Raw genomic sequence first — 23,931 nt, forward strand, 5'->3', positions numbered from 1 at the left:
GGAAATATGTATTTAGAAAACTACAGTGCCTTGCAAAAGTATTCATCCCCCTTGGCGTTTTTCCTATTTTGTTGCATTACAACCTGTAATTTAAATTGATTTTTATTTGGATTTCATGTAATGGACATACACAAAATAGTCCAAATTGGTGAAGTGAAATGAAAAAAATAACTTGTTAAAATAAATTCTAAAAAATAAATAACGGAAAATTGGTGCGTGCATATGTATTCACCCCCTTTGCTATGAAGCCCCTAAATAAGATTTGGTGCAACCAATTACCTTCAGAAGTCACATAATTAGTTAAATAAAGTCCACCTGTGTGCAATCTAAGTGTCACATGATCTGTCAAATGATCTCAGTATATATACACCTGTTCTGAAAGGCCCCAGAGTCTGCAACACCACTAAGCAAGGGGCACCACCAAGCAAGCGGCACCATGAAGACCAAGGAGCTCTCCAAACAGGTCAGGGACAAAGTTGTGGAGAAGTACAGATCAGGGTTGGGTTTTAAAGAAATATCTGAAACTTTGAACATCCCACGGAGCAACATTAAATCCATTATAAAAAAATTGAAAGAATATGGCACCACAACAAACATGCCAAGAAAGGGCCACCCACCAAAACTCACAGACCAGGCAACGAGTGCATTAATTAGAGAGGCAACAAAGAGACCAAAGATAACCCTGAAGGAGCTGCAAAGCTCCACAGCGGAGATTTGGAGTATCTGTCCATAGGACCACTTTAAGCCGTACACTCCACAGAGCTGGGCTTTACGGAAGAGTGACCAGAAAAAAGCCATTGCTTGAAGAAAAAAAATAACCAAACACGTTTGGTGTTCACCAAAAGGCATGTGGGAGACTCCCCAAACATATGGAAGAAGGTACTCTGGTCAGATGAGACTAAAATGGAGCTTTTTGGCCATCAAGGAAAACGCTGTCTGGCGCAAACCCAACACCTCTCCTCACCCCGAGAACACCAATGTTTTTTATCGGCAGGGACTGGGAAACTGGTCAGAATTGAAGGAATGATGGATGGTGCTAAACACAGGGAAATTCTTGAGGGAAACCTGTTTCAGTCTTCCAGAGATTTGAGACTGAAAATGCCAAGGGGGGTGAATAATGAAATTCTTCAACACCAACTGAAACCTTAACCCCCTAAGGTCGAATTTTAATTAACAGAGTAAAAAAATCCCCATAACAGTCCGTAAGTTTAAGCTAAAGATATCTGTTTTTTGCATTGGATGCGCCTCAATCCACCTCACCCGCCCGTGTAGCTCAGTTGGTAGAGCATGGCGCTTGCAACGCCAAGGTTGTGGGTTTGATTCCCACTGGGGGCCAGTATGAAAATAATAAATAATGTATGCACTCACTAACTGTAAAGTCGCTCTGGATAAGAGCGTCTGCTAAATGACGTAAATGTATGTACAGCTTCCGCATTTGTGGTGAAAGGTGAGAGAGCTAGAGCGGTGTTTGTCAGACCATGAGACATCCCCAAAATCGTCAGTAGCATCCGAATGGTTTGGTCTAAAAAATTATTATGACAACTCTATGGAAAGATGAGACTCTCACGAACAAAGATAAGACTCTCACATTTTACTATACGTCCCCCACAAGCATCTTCAGACTCGTCTGACGTTGGTACAGCCGATCTGCCAACTTCTGTCTGTAGAGTCCGAACAGTTTGGGCTACACACTAATATGACCCCTCTGTGTAAAGGTGAGACTCTCAGGAAGGACGCCCACAGGCCTCACAAAACTCGTCTGAAGGTCCCCCGGTACCAGTTGAAACAATTTATGGAAGTATACAGTACCAGTCAAACGTTTGGACACACCTATTCATTCAAGGGGTTGTCTTTATTTGTACTGTTTTCTACATTGTAGAATAATAGTGAAGACATCAAAACTATGAAATAACACATATGGAATCATGTAGTAATCATGTAGTAAAAAAGTGTTAAAAAAATCATTCTTCAAAGTAGCCACCCTTTGGCATTCTCTCAACCAGCTTCACCTGGAATGCTTTTCCAACAGTCTTGAAGGAGTTCCCACATATGCTGAGCACTTGTTGGCTGCTTTTCCTTCACTCTGAGGTCCAACTCATCCTATACCATCTCAATTGGATTGAGGTCGGGGGATTGTGGAGGCCAGCTCATCTGATGCAGCACACCATCAGTCTCCTTCTTGGTAAAATAGCCCTTACACAGCCTGGAGGTGTGTTGGGTCATTGTCCTGTGGAAAAACAAATGATAGTCCCACTACTCCCAAACCAGATGGAATGGCGTATCGCTGCAGAATGCTGTGGTAGTCATGCTGGTTAAGTGAAGAAAATTATGTCATGGCTTTAGAAGCTTCTGATAGGCTAATTGACATCATTTGAGTCAATTGGAGGTATACCTGTGGATGTATTTCAAGGCCTACCTTCAAACTCAGTGCCTCTTTGCTTGACATCATGTGAAAATCAAAAGAAATCAGCCAAGACCTCAGAAAAAAAATTGTAGACCTCCACAAGTCTGGTTCATCCTTGGGAGCAATTTCCAAAAGCCTGAAGGTACCACGTTCATCAATACAAACAATAGTACGCAAGTATAAACACCATGGGACCACGCAGCCGTCATACCGCTCAGGAAGGAGACGTGTTCTGTCTCCTAGAGATGAACGTACTTTGGTGCGAAAAGTGCAAATCAATCCCAGAACAACAGCAAAGGACCTTGTGAAAATACTGGAGGAAACAGGTACAAAAGTATCTATAGCCACAGTAAAATGAGTCTTATATCGACATAACCTGAAAGGCCGCTCAGCAAGAAGCCACTGCTCAAAAACCGCCATAAAAAAGCCAGACTACGGTTTGCAACTGCACATGGGGACAAAGATCATACTTTTTGGAGAAATTACTTCTGGTCTGATTAAACAAAAATAGAACTGTTTGGCCATAATGACCATCGTTATGTTTGGAGGAAAAAGGGGGACGCTTGCAAGCCGAAGAACACCATCCCAACCGTGAAGCACGGGGGTGGCAGCATCATGCTGTGGGGGTGCTTTGCTGCAGGAGGGACTGGTGCACTTCACAAAATAGATGGCATCATGAGGAAGGAAAATTATATGGATATATTGAAGCAACATCTCAAGACATAAGTCAGGAAGTTAAAGCTTGGTCGCAAATGGGTCTTCCAAATGGACAATGACCCCAAGCATACTTCCAAAGTTGTGGCAAAATGGCTTAAGGACAACAAAGTCAAGGTATTGGAGTGGCCATCACAAAGCCCTGACCTCAACTCTATAGAAAATGTGTGGGCAGAACTGAAAAAGCGTGTGCGAGCAAGGAGGCCTACAAAACTGACTCAGTTACACCAGCTCTGTCAGGAGGAATGGGCCAAAATTCACCCAACTTATTGTGGGAAGCTTGTGGAAGGCTACCCGAAACATTTGACCCAAGTTAAACAATTTAAAGGCAATGCTACCAAATACTAATTGAGTGTATGTAAACTTCTGAACAACTGGGAATGTGATGAAATAAATAAAAGCTGAAATAAATAATTCTCTCTACTATTATGCTGACATTTCACATTCTTAAAATAAAGTGGTGATCCTAACTGACCTAAAACAGGGACGTTGTACTAGGATTAAATGTCAGGAATTGTGAAAAACTGAGTTTAAATGTATTTGGCTAAGGCAGGGGTGTCAAACTCATTTTAGCTCAGGGGCCACATGGAGGAAAATCTATTCCCAAGTGGGCCGGACCGGTAAAATCATGGTATATATAACTTAAAAACAACAACTTCAGATTGTTTTCTTTGTTTTAATACTATCAACATAAAACATAAAGCTGGAGCCTGAGACAGTGTGTCCAAAATAGTACAAGCACAACATCACTATTAATCATAAAACACCTCAAGTTTATTTGAAAATTCTAAAGAAAAAGAACACACAAACACACAATGCCTCAGTGATTCACAGAACTGTTTCACAGATCACAGAACTATATCAGGGTTTCATTTCTCAGGCAGAAATGTAGATACAAATAATGAAATCCTGTTCCCCAAACAAGTGCAAGAACCACAGAGTCAAGAATAGGTTAAATATACAAATAAAATAAAATAAATTAAAAACAATAGCACATCAACATAAAAACATATAAACATAAAGCTGGAGCCTGAGGACAGTGTGTCCAAAAGCACAACATCACTATTAATCATAAAACACCTCAAGTTATTTGAAATTCTGAGGACAAACAACACACAAACACACAATGCCTCAGTGATTCACAGAAGTATATCACAGATCACAGAACTATATCAGGGTGTCTCATGCAGCACTTTAAGTGGGGTTGCATAGTTTATTTGACTCCTGATACCTGGCATCTTTTAGCTTTCACCAGCGCATCAATATCAGGCGTCACATCCTGAGTGGCAGCCAACTTCAGGATGTGATTCAAGTGCTTGTGCGTGAGCCTTGAGCGCAGCTTTGTTTTATTTATGCTCATTACAGAGAACTTGCTCACAAAGATATGTGGTTCCAAACATGCACAACAGTTTTGCAGCAAGGGCTGTCAAGTTGGGGTAACCTGGCAAGAGATTCTGATAAAATGTGTCCAAGCCAGCTGCGGCAAATTTGCCCTTCAAATCCGAGTCACACTGCAAGTATATTATTTCAAGTTGGATGCTGACGGGCAGATCAGAGGGATTCACGGTGAATGGCGAACAAAACACTTTGAAGTTTTTCTCCAGTTCACCAAAAATCTGAAAGCGTTGCTCAAACTCCCTTAACAGTCCCGTTATTTTATATTTGAACCGCTTCATGTCTGCCACATGTTGGGTCGCGCACACATTTTTCAGACAGGGGAAGTGAGCTGCATCACCACCGGCGAGTTGCGTCTCCCACAATGACAGCTTCAACTTGAAAGAACGTATGCTGTCATAATACTGCGTGGCAACTTTGTTGCACCCTTGCAGCTGTTTGTTCAAGTTATTCAGGTGCTCTGTAACATCCACCATAAATGCACGGTCCTGCATCCATTCTGTGGAATGAAATTCTAACACTGGTTTGCCCTTTTCTTCCATGAACTGTTCAATTTCTTCTCGTAAATCAAAGAAACGCCTCAGCACCTCGGCTTAACCATCTTACCTCAGTGTGGTATGGCAGGCCATAGATGTGGTCTTTCTCTCTGAGAAGGCTGTCAAACTGACGGTGATTCAGGCTTCTGGATCGGATGAAATTAACAGTTTGGATGACCACCTTCATGACGTTATCCATCTTTAATGACTTGCAACACAAAGCCTCCTGGTGCAAAATACAGTGAAAAGTCCAAAAATCACGTCCTCCATTTGCAGATTGCACTTTCTCTCTGAACTTTGTCACAACGCCTGCTTTTTTCCCGATCATTGAGGGTCCACCATCTGTAGCCAGGCTAACAGCGCGGGACCAGTCCACTCCGACCCTGTCCAGCACGCCGACAAGTGCAGTGAAAATATCAGCTGCTGTCGTTGTATCTGTCATCGGCACCAACTCCACAAACTCCTCGGTGACGGTCAATGTGTCATCAACTCCGCGGATGAAAATGGCCAGTTGTGCAACATCTGTAATGTCCGTGCTTTCATCAATTGCAACCGAAAACGCAATAAATGACTTTACTTTTTGCTTCAACTGGCTGTCCAAATCCACTGAAAGATCGGAAATCCTGTCTGCAACTGTGTTTCTTGTCAGGCTGATATTTGCAAAAGCCTGGTGCTTTTCAGGGCACACAATCTCTGCTGCCTTCATCATGCATGTTTTTACAAATTCACCCTCACTAAATGGTTTTGAAGCCACTGCGATTTCATTAGCAATGAGGTAGCTAGCTTTCACTGCAGCGTCACTGATGTCTCGGCTGTGAGTAAACACAGACTGCTGTTTCTTCAGACCCACCAACAATTCATTCACCTTCTCTCTTCTCCGCTGTCCTTGAAAGTTGTCATATTTGTCGTTATGAAGACTCACATAGTGGCGACGAAGGTTATATTCTTTCAGCACTGCAACATGCTGTGAACACACCAAACATACAGCTTTCCCATTCAATTCCGTGAATAAATAGAAGGATGACAATTTTTCTTGGAACACTGCACTCTGCGTCCACTTTTCTCTTTTTTGACAGAGACATATTGGGGCAATGAGGGTGCCAAAGCACATAATGTTAAAAGTAGAAGCCTTAATAAATATAGCGGGCAAAACAAAGTAGCTCATCCGGACTGGCTGCACTTGCTTGACCTATTTGCTCTGCCCCGGTATAAACAGTTTGCTTGCTTAACACAATTGCTATTGCGCCATCCAGTGGACACAATTGGAACAGCAGTTTCTTTTATTGAAAAAATTGCAGCTCATTTTTATACTTTACAAAATCATCTTGCGGGCCGGATTAAACCCGTTTGCGGGCCTGATCCAGCCCGCGGGCCGGACGTTTGACACCCCTGGGCTAAGGTGTATGTAAACTTCCGACTTCAACTGTAGGTAGGTTACCTAACAGGGGGACTCAGGCTGGGTACAGCAAGGCCACAGCCAGGGGATTTGTCCAGTAAATCTCATTGACCCAGGAGACCCTCTTGTTTTATATTTCTCTTCAGAGAGTGTGAGTGTGTGTGTGGGCACAAATAAAGATCATGATGCTCCTCTCTCCCAGGGAACAGACTGCTCTCAGAACAGGCTGCTCTCAGAACAGGCTGCTCTCAGAACAGGCTGCTCTCAGAACAGGCTGCTCTCAGAACAGGCTGCTCTCAGAACAGGCTGCTCTCAGAACAGGCTGCTCTCAGAACAGGCTGCTCTCAGAAAAGCATAGGTGTCGGTGCACTCCACTGACCCTATCTCCATTACTGATCCTTTTTTATATATATTTTTCATTCTCAAACACACACACACGCATGCATACACACACGCACATGCACACGCACAGACACACACCAAACACACTCTGCAGAGCCAGATAAAACAGGGTCCCCTGGGTCAATGAGATTTATTGGCCAAATCCCCTGGCTGTGGCTGGCTGTACTTGTTCCCAGCCTGGGTCCCCCTGTTAGGTAACCTACCTATCTGCCTGTCTATTGCCTGACCATGTATCATGTAAACATATGATGAAAAGAAAGAAACTAATCAAATCAAAAGATTATATTCCAAAGGAATTTACAGTTTTTTCCAACTGCTTACACACGTTTTCAAAACGATGTCTCCTTTTTTCAAAACTCTACACACAATTCCCAAAACTGCACACACAAAATGCAAAATGCCTCACATCTCCTTCAAAATGTAACACTGCATTCAAAATGCCATAAACACATGTCAGAATGAAGCATTTGCTTGAAATGGCAAACACTTCTTTCATAATAGTACATTTTTGGATATACCATGTAAACACTGTTGTTCTAAATCTAAAGCTCTTTGGTCTTTCATAGGCTTATATATACATTTCAATACAATGTTCTACAGTGAAAGTAATCTGCTGAGAGGGGTAACAAGTACACTGTAAACACCAATGCAATGTAGAAACAGAAAATATTTATTAGGCCAAACATTACTGTTGTATACAGTAGCATACAACAAAACCATAAACATATGTAAACCAAAAGTATATTCTTTAGAATACAGTAAAGAACACAATTGTGTGTGGGGGTCCCGGGGTGCAGTCCAGGAAATGGTAGGAGGGGGGGCAGTCACCAGTGCTAAGCTACGCTTCATCTCTTCTCCGGGCTGGGTCTGGCCACAATACTTCGTCCACATCACAAGATACGTTTTCTCTTGCCAAACATCGAGGGAAGTATCTCCTAGCATGTCGTATCCAACCTTGGACAGAGGCAACCTCTATGTCCCCACATGCGTCCTCCATTGCCTGGAGAAGCGGCATGCGGGCATAGGGTTGGCAATCATACACTTTCCAGCGCCAGGCTGAGAAGAATTTCTCTATGGGATTTAGAAAAGGTGAATATGGGGGTAGGTACAAAACTACAAATTGTGGATGGGTGGCAAACCAGCTTTGGACCAGAACAGCCCGGTGAAAACTAACATTGTCCCATATAACCACAAATCTAGCAGGCTCCTGATCTGGATCAGGGACAAGCATTGTGTAAATTGCATCCAGAAAAATGAGGATATGGCCGGTGTTGTACGGACCCAGTGTGGCATTGTGATGGAGGACCCCGTTTTGAGTGATGGCAGCACACATAGTTATATTACCCCCACGCTGTCCAGGGACATTGGTAATTGCCCTCTGTCCTATTACATTTATTCCGCGGCGCCTGGTTTTGGTGAGGTTGAAGCCAACCTCATCCACATAAATAAATGTACATGGGCATCCATCTCCAATACTCTCTGTAACAGACAAAAGGATATACAGATGAGTAAATATGGTATGTCTGAAGTACTGGAAGTAGTGTTGCAGACATACCTCTACAAAGTCATGTCGCAGATTCTTGACTCTGTCAGAGTTTCTCTCAAATGGCACCTTGTAAAGTTGTTTCATCGTCACTTGGTGCCATTGGAGGATGCGTTGTATTATCGACAAGCTTACAGCATTGATGTTGTTAAATATGGTGTCATTATTCAAGATATGCTCTCTTATCTCTCAAATCCTAATTGCATTGTTGACCAAAACCATATTTATAATTGCAGTCTCTTGTACATCTGTAAACAAGCGTCCTCGTCCTCCATGATGTCTTTGCCTTTCCACTCTGTACAGAATTCAAACACAGTATGTGTTCAGCATAGGAACTGTAAACAATGTACACAAAAATGTAGTACAGCATGATAACCAACCTCATTCATTCAATGCAGTGCAGTAAATGGATGGCTTAGAGTTACAAATGTTTATGCAATACTATGCAGTCATACGTATTTTACAGTACATTACTGTAATGCTAAAATAGTAATTAGATAGTTGCATACCTGTTCTCATTTCTGAAGGTTCGAATTATGGACGCCACTGTAAATCGACTCAAGTTGGGCTGGACTCTCAGTCCAGCCTCTCTCATGATCAAACCGTGGTTGATCACATGATCAACAAGTGTTGCCCTAATCTCATCAGAGATGGCTCTCCTTCCTTCTCTTCTTTGCCCTCGTCCTCTTCTTCCTCTTCCTCTTCCTCTTCCTCTACCTCCTACTCCTCCTCTTCCAACTATTCGTCTTTGAATTTGTCCTCGTTGTTGTCCCCTGCCTCTCCCTCCTACTCCTCTTGCTCTCTGTCCATTGTTGGCATCCATTGTTCAAAACAGTCCTATACTACAGTAAAGCAGTGATTGGTTAGTGATCAGTTAAGCAATTAGTGTTTGAACATGTGAGGAGAGTGTGTTTGACCTGGTGAATAAGTGTAGCATTTTGATTGGTTGTGTTTGGAAAAGGAAAGCAAGTCACTTCCTGTTAGATTTTTGTGTTTTAGGTAGAGAATTGTGTGTAGTGTTTTGAAAAAAGTGTTTTATGCAATTGACAACTGAGTCAAAGGCTGAGAAATAGCTTATGGTTTTGGAGATTTTGTGTGTAGTTTTGCACTTTGAGTGAGAGGTTTCAAAAATCGTGTGACATGAAAAGATTTTGTGTGTAAGCAGTTGGAAAAAACTGTAACTACCACTCATTTCTATTTACCCCAAACAAAAGAACAAGCACAGTTCATTTGAGATTGATTGTCGATTTTATTTGCTAAATCAACAATAACCCGCATCGTGCTTGCGCTTGCAAATTTGACGAATCAACTCACTATTACCACATAGAACAGTAAAATCATCACAATATTATTGCATAAAACTGACCGATCACCGCACTAGAAAAAGAGGGCTCGCAATTTCAACCAATCACCGCACCTTTACCACATAATATGGTTCAATCAAGCCACATGTCAACAAACTCTTTCCCTCGTCAGCACATTTTTGTGACAAATTTGACAAAATCATTTTATATTGCCATGCAAAATGTCAGATTTACCAGAGCAAAATCAACATTTTTTTATTGCAAATACCACAAAAAAATCACACCAAAATCCTGGAGGAACTAATAACCAGAGATATTGTCCTCTGGAGGACAGTACAGTAATACTGCACTATAACACACCAAGGACTGACCAGGAACTAAAACCTCTGTGTTGCTTTTTCAACAGGAAGCCCTTAAGTCTGCTAATACAGATCGGTGTGTGTGTGTGTGTGTGTGTGTGTGTGTGTGTGTGTGTGTGTGTGTGTGTGTGTGTGTGTGTGTGTGTGTGTGTGTGTGCGCGTGTGTGTGCATGTGTGTGTGTGCGTGTGTGTGTGTGCGTGTGAGTGTGAGTGTGTGTGTGTGTGTGTCAAATAAAATAAAATTGTATTGGTCGCGTACACATACAGTATTTTGAAGAACGTTGCAGCAAAATGCTTATGTTTCTAGCTCCAACAGTGCAGCATATCTAACAATACACCCAAATCCCCAAAGTAAAGAAATATCAGAACGAGCAATGTCAGAGTCCGGAATATCAATATATATATCTATATAATGGTGTGTATTGTCACGATCGTCGTAAAGGAGAGTAGACCAAGGCGCAGCGTGTGAAACGAACATGACTTTATTTAATTAAAGTACTAAATACAAACAAAACACGACTCGTGAAGTCCACGGTTACACTGACCGAATAAGGAACAAAAACCCACAACACCCAAAGGAAAACATACAGATTAAATATGGCTCCCAATCAGAGACAACCAGCCGACAGCTGACACTCGTTGCCTCTGATTGGGAGTCATACAGGCAAACATAGAAACAGAACAACTAGAATACCCAACATAGAAAACGAACACATAGAATGCACACACCCTGGCTCAACATATAGAGTCCCAGAGCCAGGGTGTGACAGTACCCCCCCCTAAAGGCGCGGACTGCGACCGCGCCTCAACAAAACCCCAAACAGGGGAGGGCTGGGTGGGCATTCCTCCTCGGAGGCGGCTCCGGCTCCGGCCTTGACCACCACCCCTCCATAATTCCCCCGTAGCGCCCCTGGTCCGGTCTGACCCCGCTGGCTGGATCTGGACTGGACATTGATGGAGCGGATTGCTTACGCTCCGTTGTGGAGCAGCTGACCGGTCTTACCAGGCTGACGACTCGCCCCCCGGGCTTGGTGCGAGTAGCAGGAACGGGCTGAACCAGGCTGACGACTCGCACCCCTGGCTTGGTGCGAGTGGCAGGAACGGGCTGGACCAGGCTGACGACTCGCACCCCTGGCTTGGTGCGAGTGGCAGGAACGGGCTGGACCAGGCTGACGACGCACACCGTAGGCTTGGTGCGTGGAGCAGGGACAGGCCGGGCTGGGCTGTCGACGCACACCGTAGGCTTGGTGCGTGGAGCAGGGACAGGCCGGACAGGACTGTCGACGCACACCGTAGGCTTGGTGCGTGGAGCAGGGACAGGCCGGGCTGGGCTGGCGACGCACACCGTAGGTTTGGTGCGTGGAGCAGGAACAGGCCGGGCTGGGCTGGCGACGCACACCGTAGGTTTGGTGCGTGGAGCAGGGACAGGCCGGGCTGGGCTGTCGACGCACACCGTAGGTTTGGTGCGTGGAGCAGGGACAGGCCGGGCTGGGCTGGCGACGCACACCGTAGGTTTGGTGCGTGGAGCAGGGACAGGCCGGGCTGGGCTGGCGACGCACACCGTAGGCTTGGTGCGTGGAGCAGGGACAGGCCGGACAGGGCTGGCGACGCACACCGTAGGTTTGGTGCGTGGAGCAGGAACAGGCCGGGCAGGGCTGGCGACGCACACCGTAGGCTTGGTGCGTGGAGCAGGAACAAGCCGGGCAGGGCTGTCGACGCACACCGTAGGCTTGGTGCGTGGAGCAGGGACAGGCCGGACTGGGCTGGCGACGCACACCGTAGGCTTGGTGCGTGGAGCAGGGACAGGCCGAACCGGGCTGTGGAGACGGATAGGAGGCCTGGAGTGAATAGCGGCCACCACCCGTCCTGGCTGAATGCCTACCCTCACACACTCTGTGTGAGGCATCCGCACAGGACGTACAGGGCGGTGTATCCCTGGCCTGGTGGCCTTCTGGATCCGCCCCCTTTTCTCCTCCGTCAGCCCCGTCGTCCATGCCGTGTGCCCCCCCCTAAAAAATTTCTGGGGTTGCCTCACGACCGTCCGACGACGACCCTGATCACGCCGTAGCTCCTCTCTACGGCGCGCCTCCACCGTCTCACTCCATGGCCGGCGATCCATCCCGGCCAGGATTTCCTCCCAGGTCCAGGACCCCTGCCCGTCCAAGATCTGCTCCCACGTCCAGGCTGCCTGCTCCTGGACACGCTGCTTGGTCTTGGTATGGTGGGTTTTTCTGTCACGATCGTCGTAAAGGAGAGTAGACCAAGGCGCAGCGTGTGAAACGAACATGACTTTATTTAATTAAAGTACTAAATACAAACAAAACACGACTCGTGAAGTCCACGGTTACACTGACCGAATAAGGAACAAAAACCCACAACACCCAAAGGAAAACATACAGATTAAATATGGCTCCCAATCAGAGACAACCAGCCGACAGCTGACACTCGTTGCCTCTGATTGGGAGTCATACAGGCAAACATAGAAACAGAACAACTAGAATACCCAACATAGAAAACGAACACATAGAATGCACACACCCTGGCTCAACATATAGAGTCCCAGAGCCAGGGTGTGACATGTATAGACATTATGAACAGTATATGAATAGAAAGGTATATACAGCAGTAGTTATTTAGCATGAACCTTGACTAGAATACAGTATATACATATGATTTACTGTATTGCGCGTGCGGATGCATGCCTGTGTGCGACACAGACGCCCAGTTGTCTCGGAAATGCAACTATGGCAACGCACAGAAGCGACAGATGCTAAACGAGCATTTGTGGCAGTTGTGGTAGTAGTTGTGAGGCAGGCTGCTCTCCTTTCAACAGGGATAGATGGTGTATGGTCCTCTGGTGGTTTCCCTACTTACCAAACAGTGAGTGGGTGGTTTTATGTGAGCCCTGAGACTGGGGATGTGCGTCATGCATGCCTGCCAGCTTGACTACCTGGGACAGCAATGAGACGTTATGTAATCATAGAGGGAGGCTGATTTGTGTCGGGAAGGCTTTGATTGGACTCCCTATAACCCCTGTCATTCACACACACAGCTGTGAGGAAATGTGTATCTTGTTATATTTGCAGTAAGAGATGGACTGCTGTCATTCTGCAGAATAAGAAAGATGTAAGATGTTTGGAGGAAAATGCAAATAGAGCCTCCCTTAGTCCTCCCTCAGCAAAAGAAAGAACTCAGTTTGAATCTTATTTACAATGTTTGACATCCATACTTGAAATCCCGATCTAATAATATACAGTGGGGGAAAAAAGTATTTAGTCAGCCACCAATTGTGCAAGTTCTCCCACTTGAGAAGGCCTGTAGTTCTCCCACTCAAGGCCTGTAATTTTCATCATAGGTACACGTCAACTATGACAGACAAATTGAGATTTTTTCCCCCAGAAAATCACATTGTAGGATTTTTTATGAATTTATTTGCAAATTATGGTGGAAAATAAGTATTTGGTCACCTACAAACAAGCAAGATTTCTGGCTCACACAGACCTGTAACTTCTTCTTTAAGAGGCTCCTCTGTCCTCCACTCGTTACCTGTATTAATGGCACCTGTTTGAACTTGTTATCAGTATAAAAGACACCTGTCCACAACCTCAAACAGTCACACTCCAAACTCCACTATGGCCAAGACCAAAGAGCTGTCAAAGGACACCAGGAACAAAATTGTAGACCTGCACCAGGCTGGGAAGACTGAATCTGCAATAGGTAAGCAGCTTGGTTTAAATAAATCAACTGTGGGAGCAAATATTAGGAAATGGAAGACATACAAGACCACTGATAATCTCCCTCGATCTGGGGCTCCACGCAAAATCTCACCCCGTGGGGTCAAAATGATCACAAGAACGGTGAGCAAAAATCCCAGAACCACACGGGGGGACCTAGTGAATGACCTGCAGAGAGCTGGGACCAAAGTAACAAAGCCTACCATCAGTAACGCACTACGCCGCCAGGGACTCAAATCCTGCAGTGCCAGACGTGTCCCCCTGCTTAAGCCAGTACATGTCCAGGCCCGTCTGAAGTTTGCTAGAGTGCATTTGGATGATCCAGAAGAGGATTGGGAGAATGTCATATGGTCAGATAAAACCAAAATATAACTTTTTGGTAAAAACTCAACTCGTCGTGTTTGGAGGACAAAGAATGCTGAGTTGCATCCAAAGAACACCATACCTACTGTGAAGCATGGGGGTGGAAACATCATGCTTTGGGGCTGTTTTTCTGCAAAGGGACCAGGACGACTGATCCGTGTAAAGGAAAGAATGAATGGGGCCATGTATCGTGAGATTTTGAGTGAAAACCTCCTTCCATCAGCAAGGGCATTGAAGATGAAACGTGGCTGGGTCTTTCAGCATAACAATGATCCCAAACACACCGCCCGGGCAACGAAGGAGTGGCTTCGTAAGAAGCATTTCAAGGTCCTGGAGTGGCCTAGCCAGTCTCCAGATCTCAACCCCATAGAAAATCTTTGGAGGGAGTTGAAAGTCCGTGTTGCCCAGTGACAGCCCCAAAACATCACTGCTCTAGAGGAGATCTGCATGGAGGAATGTGCCAAAATACCAGCAACAGTGTGTGAAAACCTTGTGAAGATTTACAGAAAACGTTTGACCTGTGTCATTGCCAACAAAGGGTATATAACAAAGTACTGAGAAACTTTTGTTATTGACCAAATACTTATTTTCCACCATAATTTGCAAATAAATTCATTAAAAATCCTACAACGTGATTTTCAGGAAAAATAATTCTCATTTTGTCTGTCATAGTTGACGTGTACCTATGATGAAAATTACAGGCCTCTCTCATCTTTTTAAGTGGGAGAACTTGCACAATTGGTGGCTGACTAAATACTTTTTCCCCCACTGTATCACTCTGAAGGGTAGAAAACACTACTAATACTAGGTATAGGGATATCACATGGCACTAGGGATGATATGTGTGTTTGTGTGTGTGTGTGTGTGTTTGTGTGTGTGTCTTTGTGTGTGTGTCTGTGTCTGTGTCTGTATCTCTGTGTGTATGTATTTGTGTGTGTGTGTATGCGTACGTGTGTGTGTGTGCGCATGTGTCTGTATCTCTCTGTGTGTGTGTGTGTGTGTGCCCGTGTGTGTGTGATTGTCTTAGATAAATGTCACCACCCTGCCTCTATCCTGAATCATGCCTCTGCCATTGACCCGACATAAATTGAAAGACCTGTCTGTGGAATCAATGTGAAATACTGTACCTCTCCTCACCATTATGGCTGCTTCTAATGTCCAATATGGATGCCTTTCCTCACCAATATGGCTGCCTCTCCTGACCGATATAGCTGCTTTTAATGTCCAATATGGCTGCCTCCCCTCACCAATATGGCCACCTTTCCTCACCAATATGGCTGCCTCGCCTCACCAATATGGCCGCCTCTCCTCACCAATATGGCTGCTTCTAATGTCCAATATGGCCGCCTCTCCTCACCAATATTGCCGCCTCTCCTGACGAATAACCTACCGTTCTTTCTCCTCCAGAGGGCCAACTCCAGCACAGAGCTGAGCAACATGCTGCTCCCTCGCCAGGTGTCCAGAGAAGAGCACACATGCAGGGACCGAGCTCTGAGCGCCGCCAGCTATCTCACCGACGCCTTGGAGGGTAAGGGCAAGGGCCTCTGTCCTCTACCATTCGCTTCACTGCCTCATTGAGGGACAAATTGTGTGAGCCCAGGAGCTCCTCTTATCTGCTGTTTACCCCTCTATGAGGCTTGAGGCTGAGGGTGTCCTCAAATGTGCACTGGCCTTGCCTATGGACTAGATAGAGGGTGACTGTGCGGCGGAAGCCACAGTGCAAAGTTACACCAACAGATAAACACATTAGAAGTCATGATCACACATGAGGCCCTACCGCCTCATCCTCAGTGACCTGCCATCAATCTTCATCAAACTCCTCATTACGCATGCATGCACCCAAGCTAGGCCCAACCCACATCTGGCAAAGGCATACTGTGACAACCTTCCTGAACAAAGTGTGTTCTTTTGCCCCCCACCCACCCTCCTAGAACTGGAGGAGTCGCGTCAGAAGTACCACCCCTGCTTGTATGAGTTTGCCCACAAGTACCTGATCTGGGAAAGCAGTCCACGTTGGCTTCAGTTGAAGGCGCTGGTCAAGGTAATGGTGATGGATCCCTTCCTGGACCTAGCCATTACCATCTGCATCGTGCTCAACACCCTGTTCATGGCCATGGAGCACTACCCCATGACTGACGAGTTCAACGGCATGCTGTCCATAGGCAACCTGGTAAGTGGAGAGGAGAGGGCACAAGGGGAACTCTTGGTGATAAATTGTTTTTGTTTTTTTACCCACCATCTTTGTTGGAGGAACACTTAAGTTTAGGGCCTAAAGGTTTACCCCGGTCAGGTGAGTTACTTAGAGAAAAAACAACAACTATTTGCTCCACTATTGTCCTATATTGTCACTGAGATTCACACCCAAACCTAAATGGACCCCAAGCCTCTACCTCTTATGCACTTGTGGAGACCTGAGAGGAAGAGTTAGGTACAAGTAATATGTTAATAGCATCTGATTGGCTGACTGAATTTCAGTGGTGTATAGTACTTAAGTAAAAATACTTAAGTAGTTTTTTGGGGTATCTGTACTTTACTTTACTATTTATATTTTTGACAACTTTTACTTTTACTTCACTACATTCCTAAAGAAAATGATATACTTTTTACCCCATATATTTTCCCTGACACCCAAAAGTACTCATTACATTTTGAATGCTTAGCAGGACAGGAAAATTGCTTAATTCACACACTTATCAAGAGAACATCCCTGGTCATCCCTACTGCCCCTGATCTCCAGACTCACTAAACACATGCTTAATTTGTAAATTATGTCTGAGTGTTGGAGCATGCCCTGGCTATCCGTAAATAAATAAAAAACAAGACAATTATGCCATCTGGTTTGCTTTATATAAGGAATTTGAAATGATTTATACTTTTACTTTTACTTTTGATACTTCAGTATATTTTAAACCAAACTACTTTTACTCAAGTAGTATTTTACTGGCTGACTTTCACTTTTGCTTGAGTCATTTTCTATTAAGGTATCTTTACTTTTACTGAAGTATGACAATTAGGTACTTTTTCCACCCCTGCTGAATTTTCACAGTATCAAACCTCCATAGGGCGTAGGGGCTAAGGTTCCATTTGGGATAAGAACAGTGAAACGGCCTGTTAATCACACATCAATAGACATTATTCACAACAATGAGTTCACAATCACATTATGAAGTCAATATGGTGGTACCATTAATTACAAGTCACTGGAACCAGTTATGTGTGTTTGTATGATATCTGCTGGTTCTCTATAGTGTTGGGTATGGGTCCTGCACTATATAGGGAATAGGGTGCCATTTGGGACATAGTCATGGTGTTGTTGGTGTTATGTAATTGGTTGTGTTGTAGCAGGAGTGGTCCAACAGGGAAGTCAATAGAGCTTTTCCTCCAATTGGCTGGCCACTGTGTGCTACAGTGAACAATCTGGTGTGTGTGTGTGTGTGCGTGCGAGCGTGGGTGGATGGGAGTGCACGTGTGTGTGCACGGCAGATATATGTTGTGTCATCCCTCTCTGGTCCTGCCCATCTTTTAAGCAAGTCATTATCACCTTGGTCACTTCAGTCTGAACTGTCGTGGGGTGGTGGCTGTGTTGGATACATAGAGAGTCTGAACTGTCGTGGGGTGGTGGCTGTGTTGTATACATAGAGAGTCTGAACTGTCATGGGGTGGTGGCTGTGTTGGATACATAGAGAGTCTGAAATGTCGTGGGGTGGTGGCTCTGATGGATACATTTACATTACATTTACGTCATTTAGCCGACACTCTTATCCAGAGCGACTTACAAATTGGTGCATTCACCCTATAGCCAGTGGGATAACCACTTCACATTTTTTTTTGTATTTTTTGTTGTTGTATTTTTTTGTATTATTTTTTTTTTTTGGGGGGGGGGTAGAAGGATTACTTTATCCTATCCCAGGTATTCCTTAAAGAGGTGGGGTTTCAAATGTCTCCGGAAGGTGGTGAGTGACTCCGCTGTCCTGGCGTCGTGAGGGAGCTTGTTCCACCATTGGGGTGCCAGAGCAGCGAACAGTTTTGACTGGGCTGAGCGGGAACTATGCTTCCGCAGAGGAAGGGGAGCCAGCAGGCCAGAGGTGGATGAACGCAATGCCCTCGTTTGGGTGTAGGGACTGATCAGAGCCTGAAGGTACGGAGGTGCCGTTCCCCTCACAGCTCCATAGGCAAGCACCATGGTCTTGTAACAGATGCGAGCTTCAGTCTTCAGGATACAGCTTCAGCTTCAGGATACATCTAAAGTCATGTGAAAACGTGTTTTTGGAACAATTCACATGTGATCACGTTTTCACATTTGTAGTTTCATGTTATCACATGTTGCTTTACATGTTGTTACATGTTATCACATTAACTTCACATGTGATCACGTGTTTTTGGAACACTTCACGGACATGGCAGTTCCACCAATTAACGATTCCAGCTTTACGCTTATCACAGGAGATATGAATCGTGTGGTCACGATACCGTGACATGCTCAGACCAACACGTCAGCATTACTCAATTACCATGTCTGCCTGGGCATCCTAAATGCTTACTCATTACTGCTGCTTTGGCCTGACATAAATAATTACCCTGCATAACTTTGGGTTATGTCCCAAATGTCACTATACTCCCGATATAGTGCACTATTTTGACCAGAGTCCTATCAGCCCTGGTCAAAAGTAGTGCACTATACAGGGAATAGGGTGCCATTTGTGACACAGCATTCCATGTAAAAACATTGTAGTTGTTTAAACTAATTATTATTAATTATTACTCAACTTTTCAATTAAAGTGTTACCTGAACTTAAACCATATTGTTGGCCCAAACTTACAGTAGCTCCAACTTGGCAACAATTCAGTCAACTTAAAATGATGTTTGTTCAACTAGAAATTATTATTTGGGCATCTTCACTAAATAAGGCTGTGGATTCGACGCCGGATTCAAAACATAAAATGTTTCAATTTAAATTATTATATAAAATTCTTGCTACCAATAGAATGTTATTTATATGGGGGATACAATCTTCCCAGCTCTGCAGATTTTGCTGCGAAGAGACAGAATCATTAGATCATTTGTTTTGGTACTGTCCATTTGTAGCTTGTTTTTGGACACAGGTCCAGGAATGGCTAAAGGATTGCAATATTTACCTGGAGGTAACCCTGCAGATAGCACTACTGGGTGATCTGAAAAGTCATAGTCAATCGATCAATAATACAATAATACTTTTAGCAAAAAAAAATATTTTCAATTTACAATCTGTAGAAACAATGAGAATAGAAGGGTTCAGAACTTTTGTAAAGCATCACAGTACAGTTGAAAAATATATGGCAAATAGAAGTCCAATATGGATGGTAAGAGATAAATGGGTGGTGTTGAATGGAGCTGAAGGATGGGACTAATAACAAGATAACTAATGTAAAGCATACTGTGTCCATAATAAGTATACAGGTTATAGGCTGAGAGCTTTTTGAAAGAGCACAGTTAGAAAGATATGGCATATAGAAGCAAACCGGATGGACATCATGAAAATGATCGGAGAGGTTGAGGATAGACGAAGTTCATGAGTAAAAACAAACAAAATAGAATTATTGTAAAATTGACTATGTCCATAAAATGTATATAGTATGTATAAGCTGGAAGTAGAGGCCTAAGCATTGTTGTTCAATAATTTACTCCAATTAGGGAAGGGGTGGTGGGGTTGGAAGTTTACATAGACTAAGTTGACTGTGCCTTTAAACAGCTTGGGAAATTCCAGAAAATGATGTCATGGCTTTAGAAGCTTCTGATAGGCTAATTGACATCATTTCTGTCAATTGGAGGTGTACCTGTGGATGTATTTCAAGGCCTACCTTCAAACTCAGTGCCTCTTTGCTTGACATCATGGGAAAATGAAAAGAAATCAGCCAAGACCTCAGAAATAAATGTCTAGACCTCCACAAGTCTGGTTCATCCTTGGGAGCAATTTCCAAATGCCTGAAGGTACCACGTTCATCTGTACAAACAATAGAACGCAAGTATAAACACCATGGGACCACGCAGCCATCATACCGCTCAGTAAGGAGACGCGTTCTGTCTCCTAGAGATGAACGTACGTTGGTGCGAAAAGTGCAAATCAATCCCAGAACAACAGCAAAGGACCGTGTGAAGATGCTGGAGGAAACAGGTACAAAAGTATCTATATCCACAGTAAAAATGTCCTATATTGACATAACCTGAAAGGCCGCTCAGCAAGGAAGAAGCCACTGCTCCAAAACCGCCATAAAAAAGCAGACTATGGTTTGCAACTGCACATGGGGACAAAGATCGTACTTTTTGGAGAAATGTCCTCTAGTCTGATTAAACAAAAATAGAACTGTTTGGCCATAATGACCATCGTTATGATTGGAGGAAAAAGGGGGAGCTTGCAAGCCGAAGAACAGCATCCCAACCGTGAAGCACGGGGGTGGCAGCATCATGCTGTGGGGGTCCTTTGCTGCAGGAGGGACTGGTGCACTTCACAAAATAGATGGCATCATGAGGAAGGAAAATTATGTGGATAAATTGAAGCAACATCTCAAGACATCAGTCAGGAAGTTTAAGCTTGGTCGCAAATGGGTCTTCCAAATGGACAATGACCCCAAGCATACTTCCAAAGTTGTGGCAAAATGGCTTAAGGACAACCAAGTCAAGGTATTGGAGTGGCCATCACAAAGCCCTGACCTCAATCCTATAGAACATTTGTGGTCAGAACTGAAAACGTGTGTCAGGAGGAATGGGCCAAAATTCACCCAACTTATTGTGGGAAGCTTTTGGAAGGCTACCTGAAATATTTGACCCAAGTTAAACAATTTAAAGGCAATGCTACCAAATACTAATTGAGCGTATGTAAACCTCTGACCCACTGGGAATGTGATGAAAGAAATAAAAGCTGAAATAAATCATTCTCTCTACTATTATTCTGACATTTCTCATTCTTAAAATAAAGTGGTGATCCTAACTGACCTAAGACAGGGAATTTTTACTAGGATTAAATGTCAGGAATTGTGAAAAACTGAGTTTAAATGTAGTTGGCTAAGGTGTGTGTAAACCTCAGACTTCAACGGTATATATATGTATGTATATGTATTTATATGTATGTATGTGTATATGTATGTGTGTGTATGTATGTATGTATATGTACAGTGCTGTGAAAAAGTATTTGCCCCCTTTCTAATTTTCTCTGCTTTTGCATATTTGTGATACTGAATGTTATCAGATCTTCAACCAAAACCTAATATTAGATAAAGGGAACATAAGTGAACAAATAACACAACAATTATATATTTATTTCATAAACAAAGTTATGCAACACCCAATTCCCCTGTGTGAAAAATGAATTGCCCCCTTACACTCAATAACTGGTTGTGCCACCTTTAGCTGCAATGACTCCAACCAAATGCTTCCTGTAGTTGTTGATCAGTCTCTCACGTCGCTGTGGAGGAATTTTGGCCCACTCTTCCATGCAGAACTGCTTTAACTCAGTGACGTGTGGGTTTTCAAGCATGAACTGCTTGTTTGAAGTCCTGCCACAACATCTCAATTGGGATTAGGTCTGGACTTTGACTAGGCCATTCCAAAACGTCCAATGTGTTTCTTTTTAGCAATTTTCATGTAGACTTGATTGTGTGTTTTGGATCATTGTCTTGCTGCATGACCCAGCTGCGCTTCAGCTTCAGCTCACAGACGGATGATCTGACATTCTCCTGTAGAATTCTCTGATACAGAGCAGAATTCATGGTTCCTTCTATTAAGGCAAGTCGTCCAGGTCCTGAGGCAGCAAAGCATCCCCAAAGCATCACACCACCACCACCATGCTTGACCTTTGGTATGATGTTCTTACTGTGGAATGCAGAGTTTGGTTTTCACCAGACATTACTGGAACCATGTCGTCCAAAAAGTTATACTTTTGAATCATCTGTCCATAGAACGTTCTTCCAAGAGTCTTGATGATCATCCAGATGCTTTTTGGCAAACTTGAGTCAACTTCTTGGACGAGATGGGTCCCATTATGTCTGGCGAAAACCAAACTCTGCATTCCACAGTAAGAACATCATACCAAAGGTCAAGCATGGTGGTGGTGGTGTGATGGTGTAATTCATGTGTAAGGGGGCAATTCATTTTTCACACAGGGGAATTGGGTGTTGCATAACTTTGCAAAAGTAGAGAAAATTAGAAAAGGGGCAAATACTTTCTCACAGCACTGTATATATATATATATATATATATTTGTGAGAGAAAAAAACATATGGGGGATTGGAAGTGATGCAGACAATTACATTGATGGAAGTTACAATATATCTGCAATATTAAAGCTGATATCCCCCTAAAAAAATAAAAATAAATAACAATAATAACAATAATAATAAAATAATTAAGGCTGTGGAACCAGTGACATACAACGGTTTCAAATTACACATTTGACACACAAGATTTCACTGGCATGTTCAACATGTCCTCACCTGGGATTTGAACTCACAATCTCTTGGTTCACAGCATATTGATCTTCCTGCTACACCACCATCTCTGTGTCAATGACTGATTTCACCTGTATTGCTAGACTTTGCACCTCAAAGTAAATATCAGGCTCTGTTAAAAGTACACTCAAGTGAAATTATTGTATTTATCACACACTCTTAGAAAAAAGGTTTCCAAAAGGGTTCTTCGGCTGTCCCTATAGGATAACCCTTTTGGCTTACAGGTAGAACCCTTTTTGGTTCCAAGTAGAACCCTTTCAGGTTCCATGTAGAACCATCTGTGGAAAGGGTTCTACCTGGATCCAAAAGCGTTCTACCTGGAACCAAAAAGGGTTCTTCAAAGGGTTCTCCTATGGGGACAGCCGAAGAACACTTTCAGGTTCTAGATAGCATATATTTTTACTGAGTGTAGTGATTAAGGACTAACATTAAAACACAGTACATTAGACAACTATACAGAAACCCCCAACATTTATGAAATAAATAGATCAAATCAATGATGAGAGAATAGTGGGATTAACTGATAATTGACACAGACATGGTCGAATAGCAGGAAGATCTGTCACGTTCGTTGAAGGACGGGTCAGACCAAGGCATAGCGTGATATGCGAGGAGCAGGACTGGGTTCCTTTATTAACCCCCGCTCCTTCTGCTGCCTAACCGGCTCCTCTCGCCGTGCCTCTACTCTTTCCTTCTCCCTTTTAGCCTGCTGTAGCGCCTCCCTCTGACCGAATAACTCCTGCTCCCTCTGAACCAATAGCCCCCGTAACATGGTGGCCTCCTCTCCTAACCTGCAGATCCGCCCTTTAACGGCCTCCTGCTGCCTCGTCGTCCACACCGTGTGACCCCCAAAAAATGTTATTGGGGTTGCCTCTCGGGTCTCCGACGTCGGCACTGTTGGCGCCGTTTCTCCTCTCCTACCTGGGCATCCTCCTTCATCGCCCTCCGATAACGGACGGCCTCCTCCTCCGTAATTCTCCCCCAACCGAGGAGGACATCTACTAACGTAACCTCCTGTTGAGTCCCAGGCGTTTGCTCCTTCTCGGCACGCTGCTTGGTCCTTGTTTGGTGGGATCTTCTGTCACGTTCGTTGAAGGACGGGTCAGACCAAGGCACAGCGTGATATGCGTACATGTTTATTAACGTAATAAACAACACGACAAAACAACAAAGGAAACGAAACGTGAAGTCCAAGGTAGTACAGAACAACAAACCTTACACGGAACAAGATCCCATAATTAGACAGTGCCAATAGGCTGCTTAAGTATGGTCCCCAATCAGAGACAACGAGCGACAGCTG

The 23,931-nt window shown here is 44.0% G+C and overlaps 1 protein-coding gene across 1 annotated transcript in view; it reads left to right on the top strand.

The window, feature by feature from the left end:
• LOC121549653 (sodium channel protein type 4 subunit alpha-like) overlaps positions 1-23,931 on the top strand; it is a 212,548-nt gene that overhangs the window by 100,795 nt on the left and 87,822 nt on the right. Inside the window, exons 13-14 of the mRNA XM_041861442.2 lie at positions 15,558-15,678; positions 16,082-16,320. Coding sequence (XP_041717376.2) covers positions 15,558-15,678; positions 16,082-16,320 — 360 coding nt within the window. The remainder of the gene's footprint in view (positions 1-15,557; positions 15,679-16,081; positions 16,321-23,931) is intronic.

Source organism: Coregonus clupeaformis, chromosome 34, assembly GCF_020615455.1.
Source record: "Coregonus clupeaformis isolate EN_2021a chromosome 34, ASM2061545v1, whole genome shotgun sequence".
Lineage (NCBI taxonomy): Eukaryota > Metazoa > Chordata > Actinopteri > Salmoniformes > Salmonidae > Coregonus > Coregonus clupeaformis.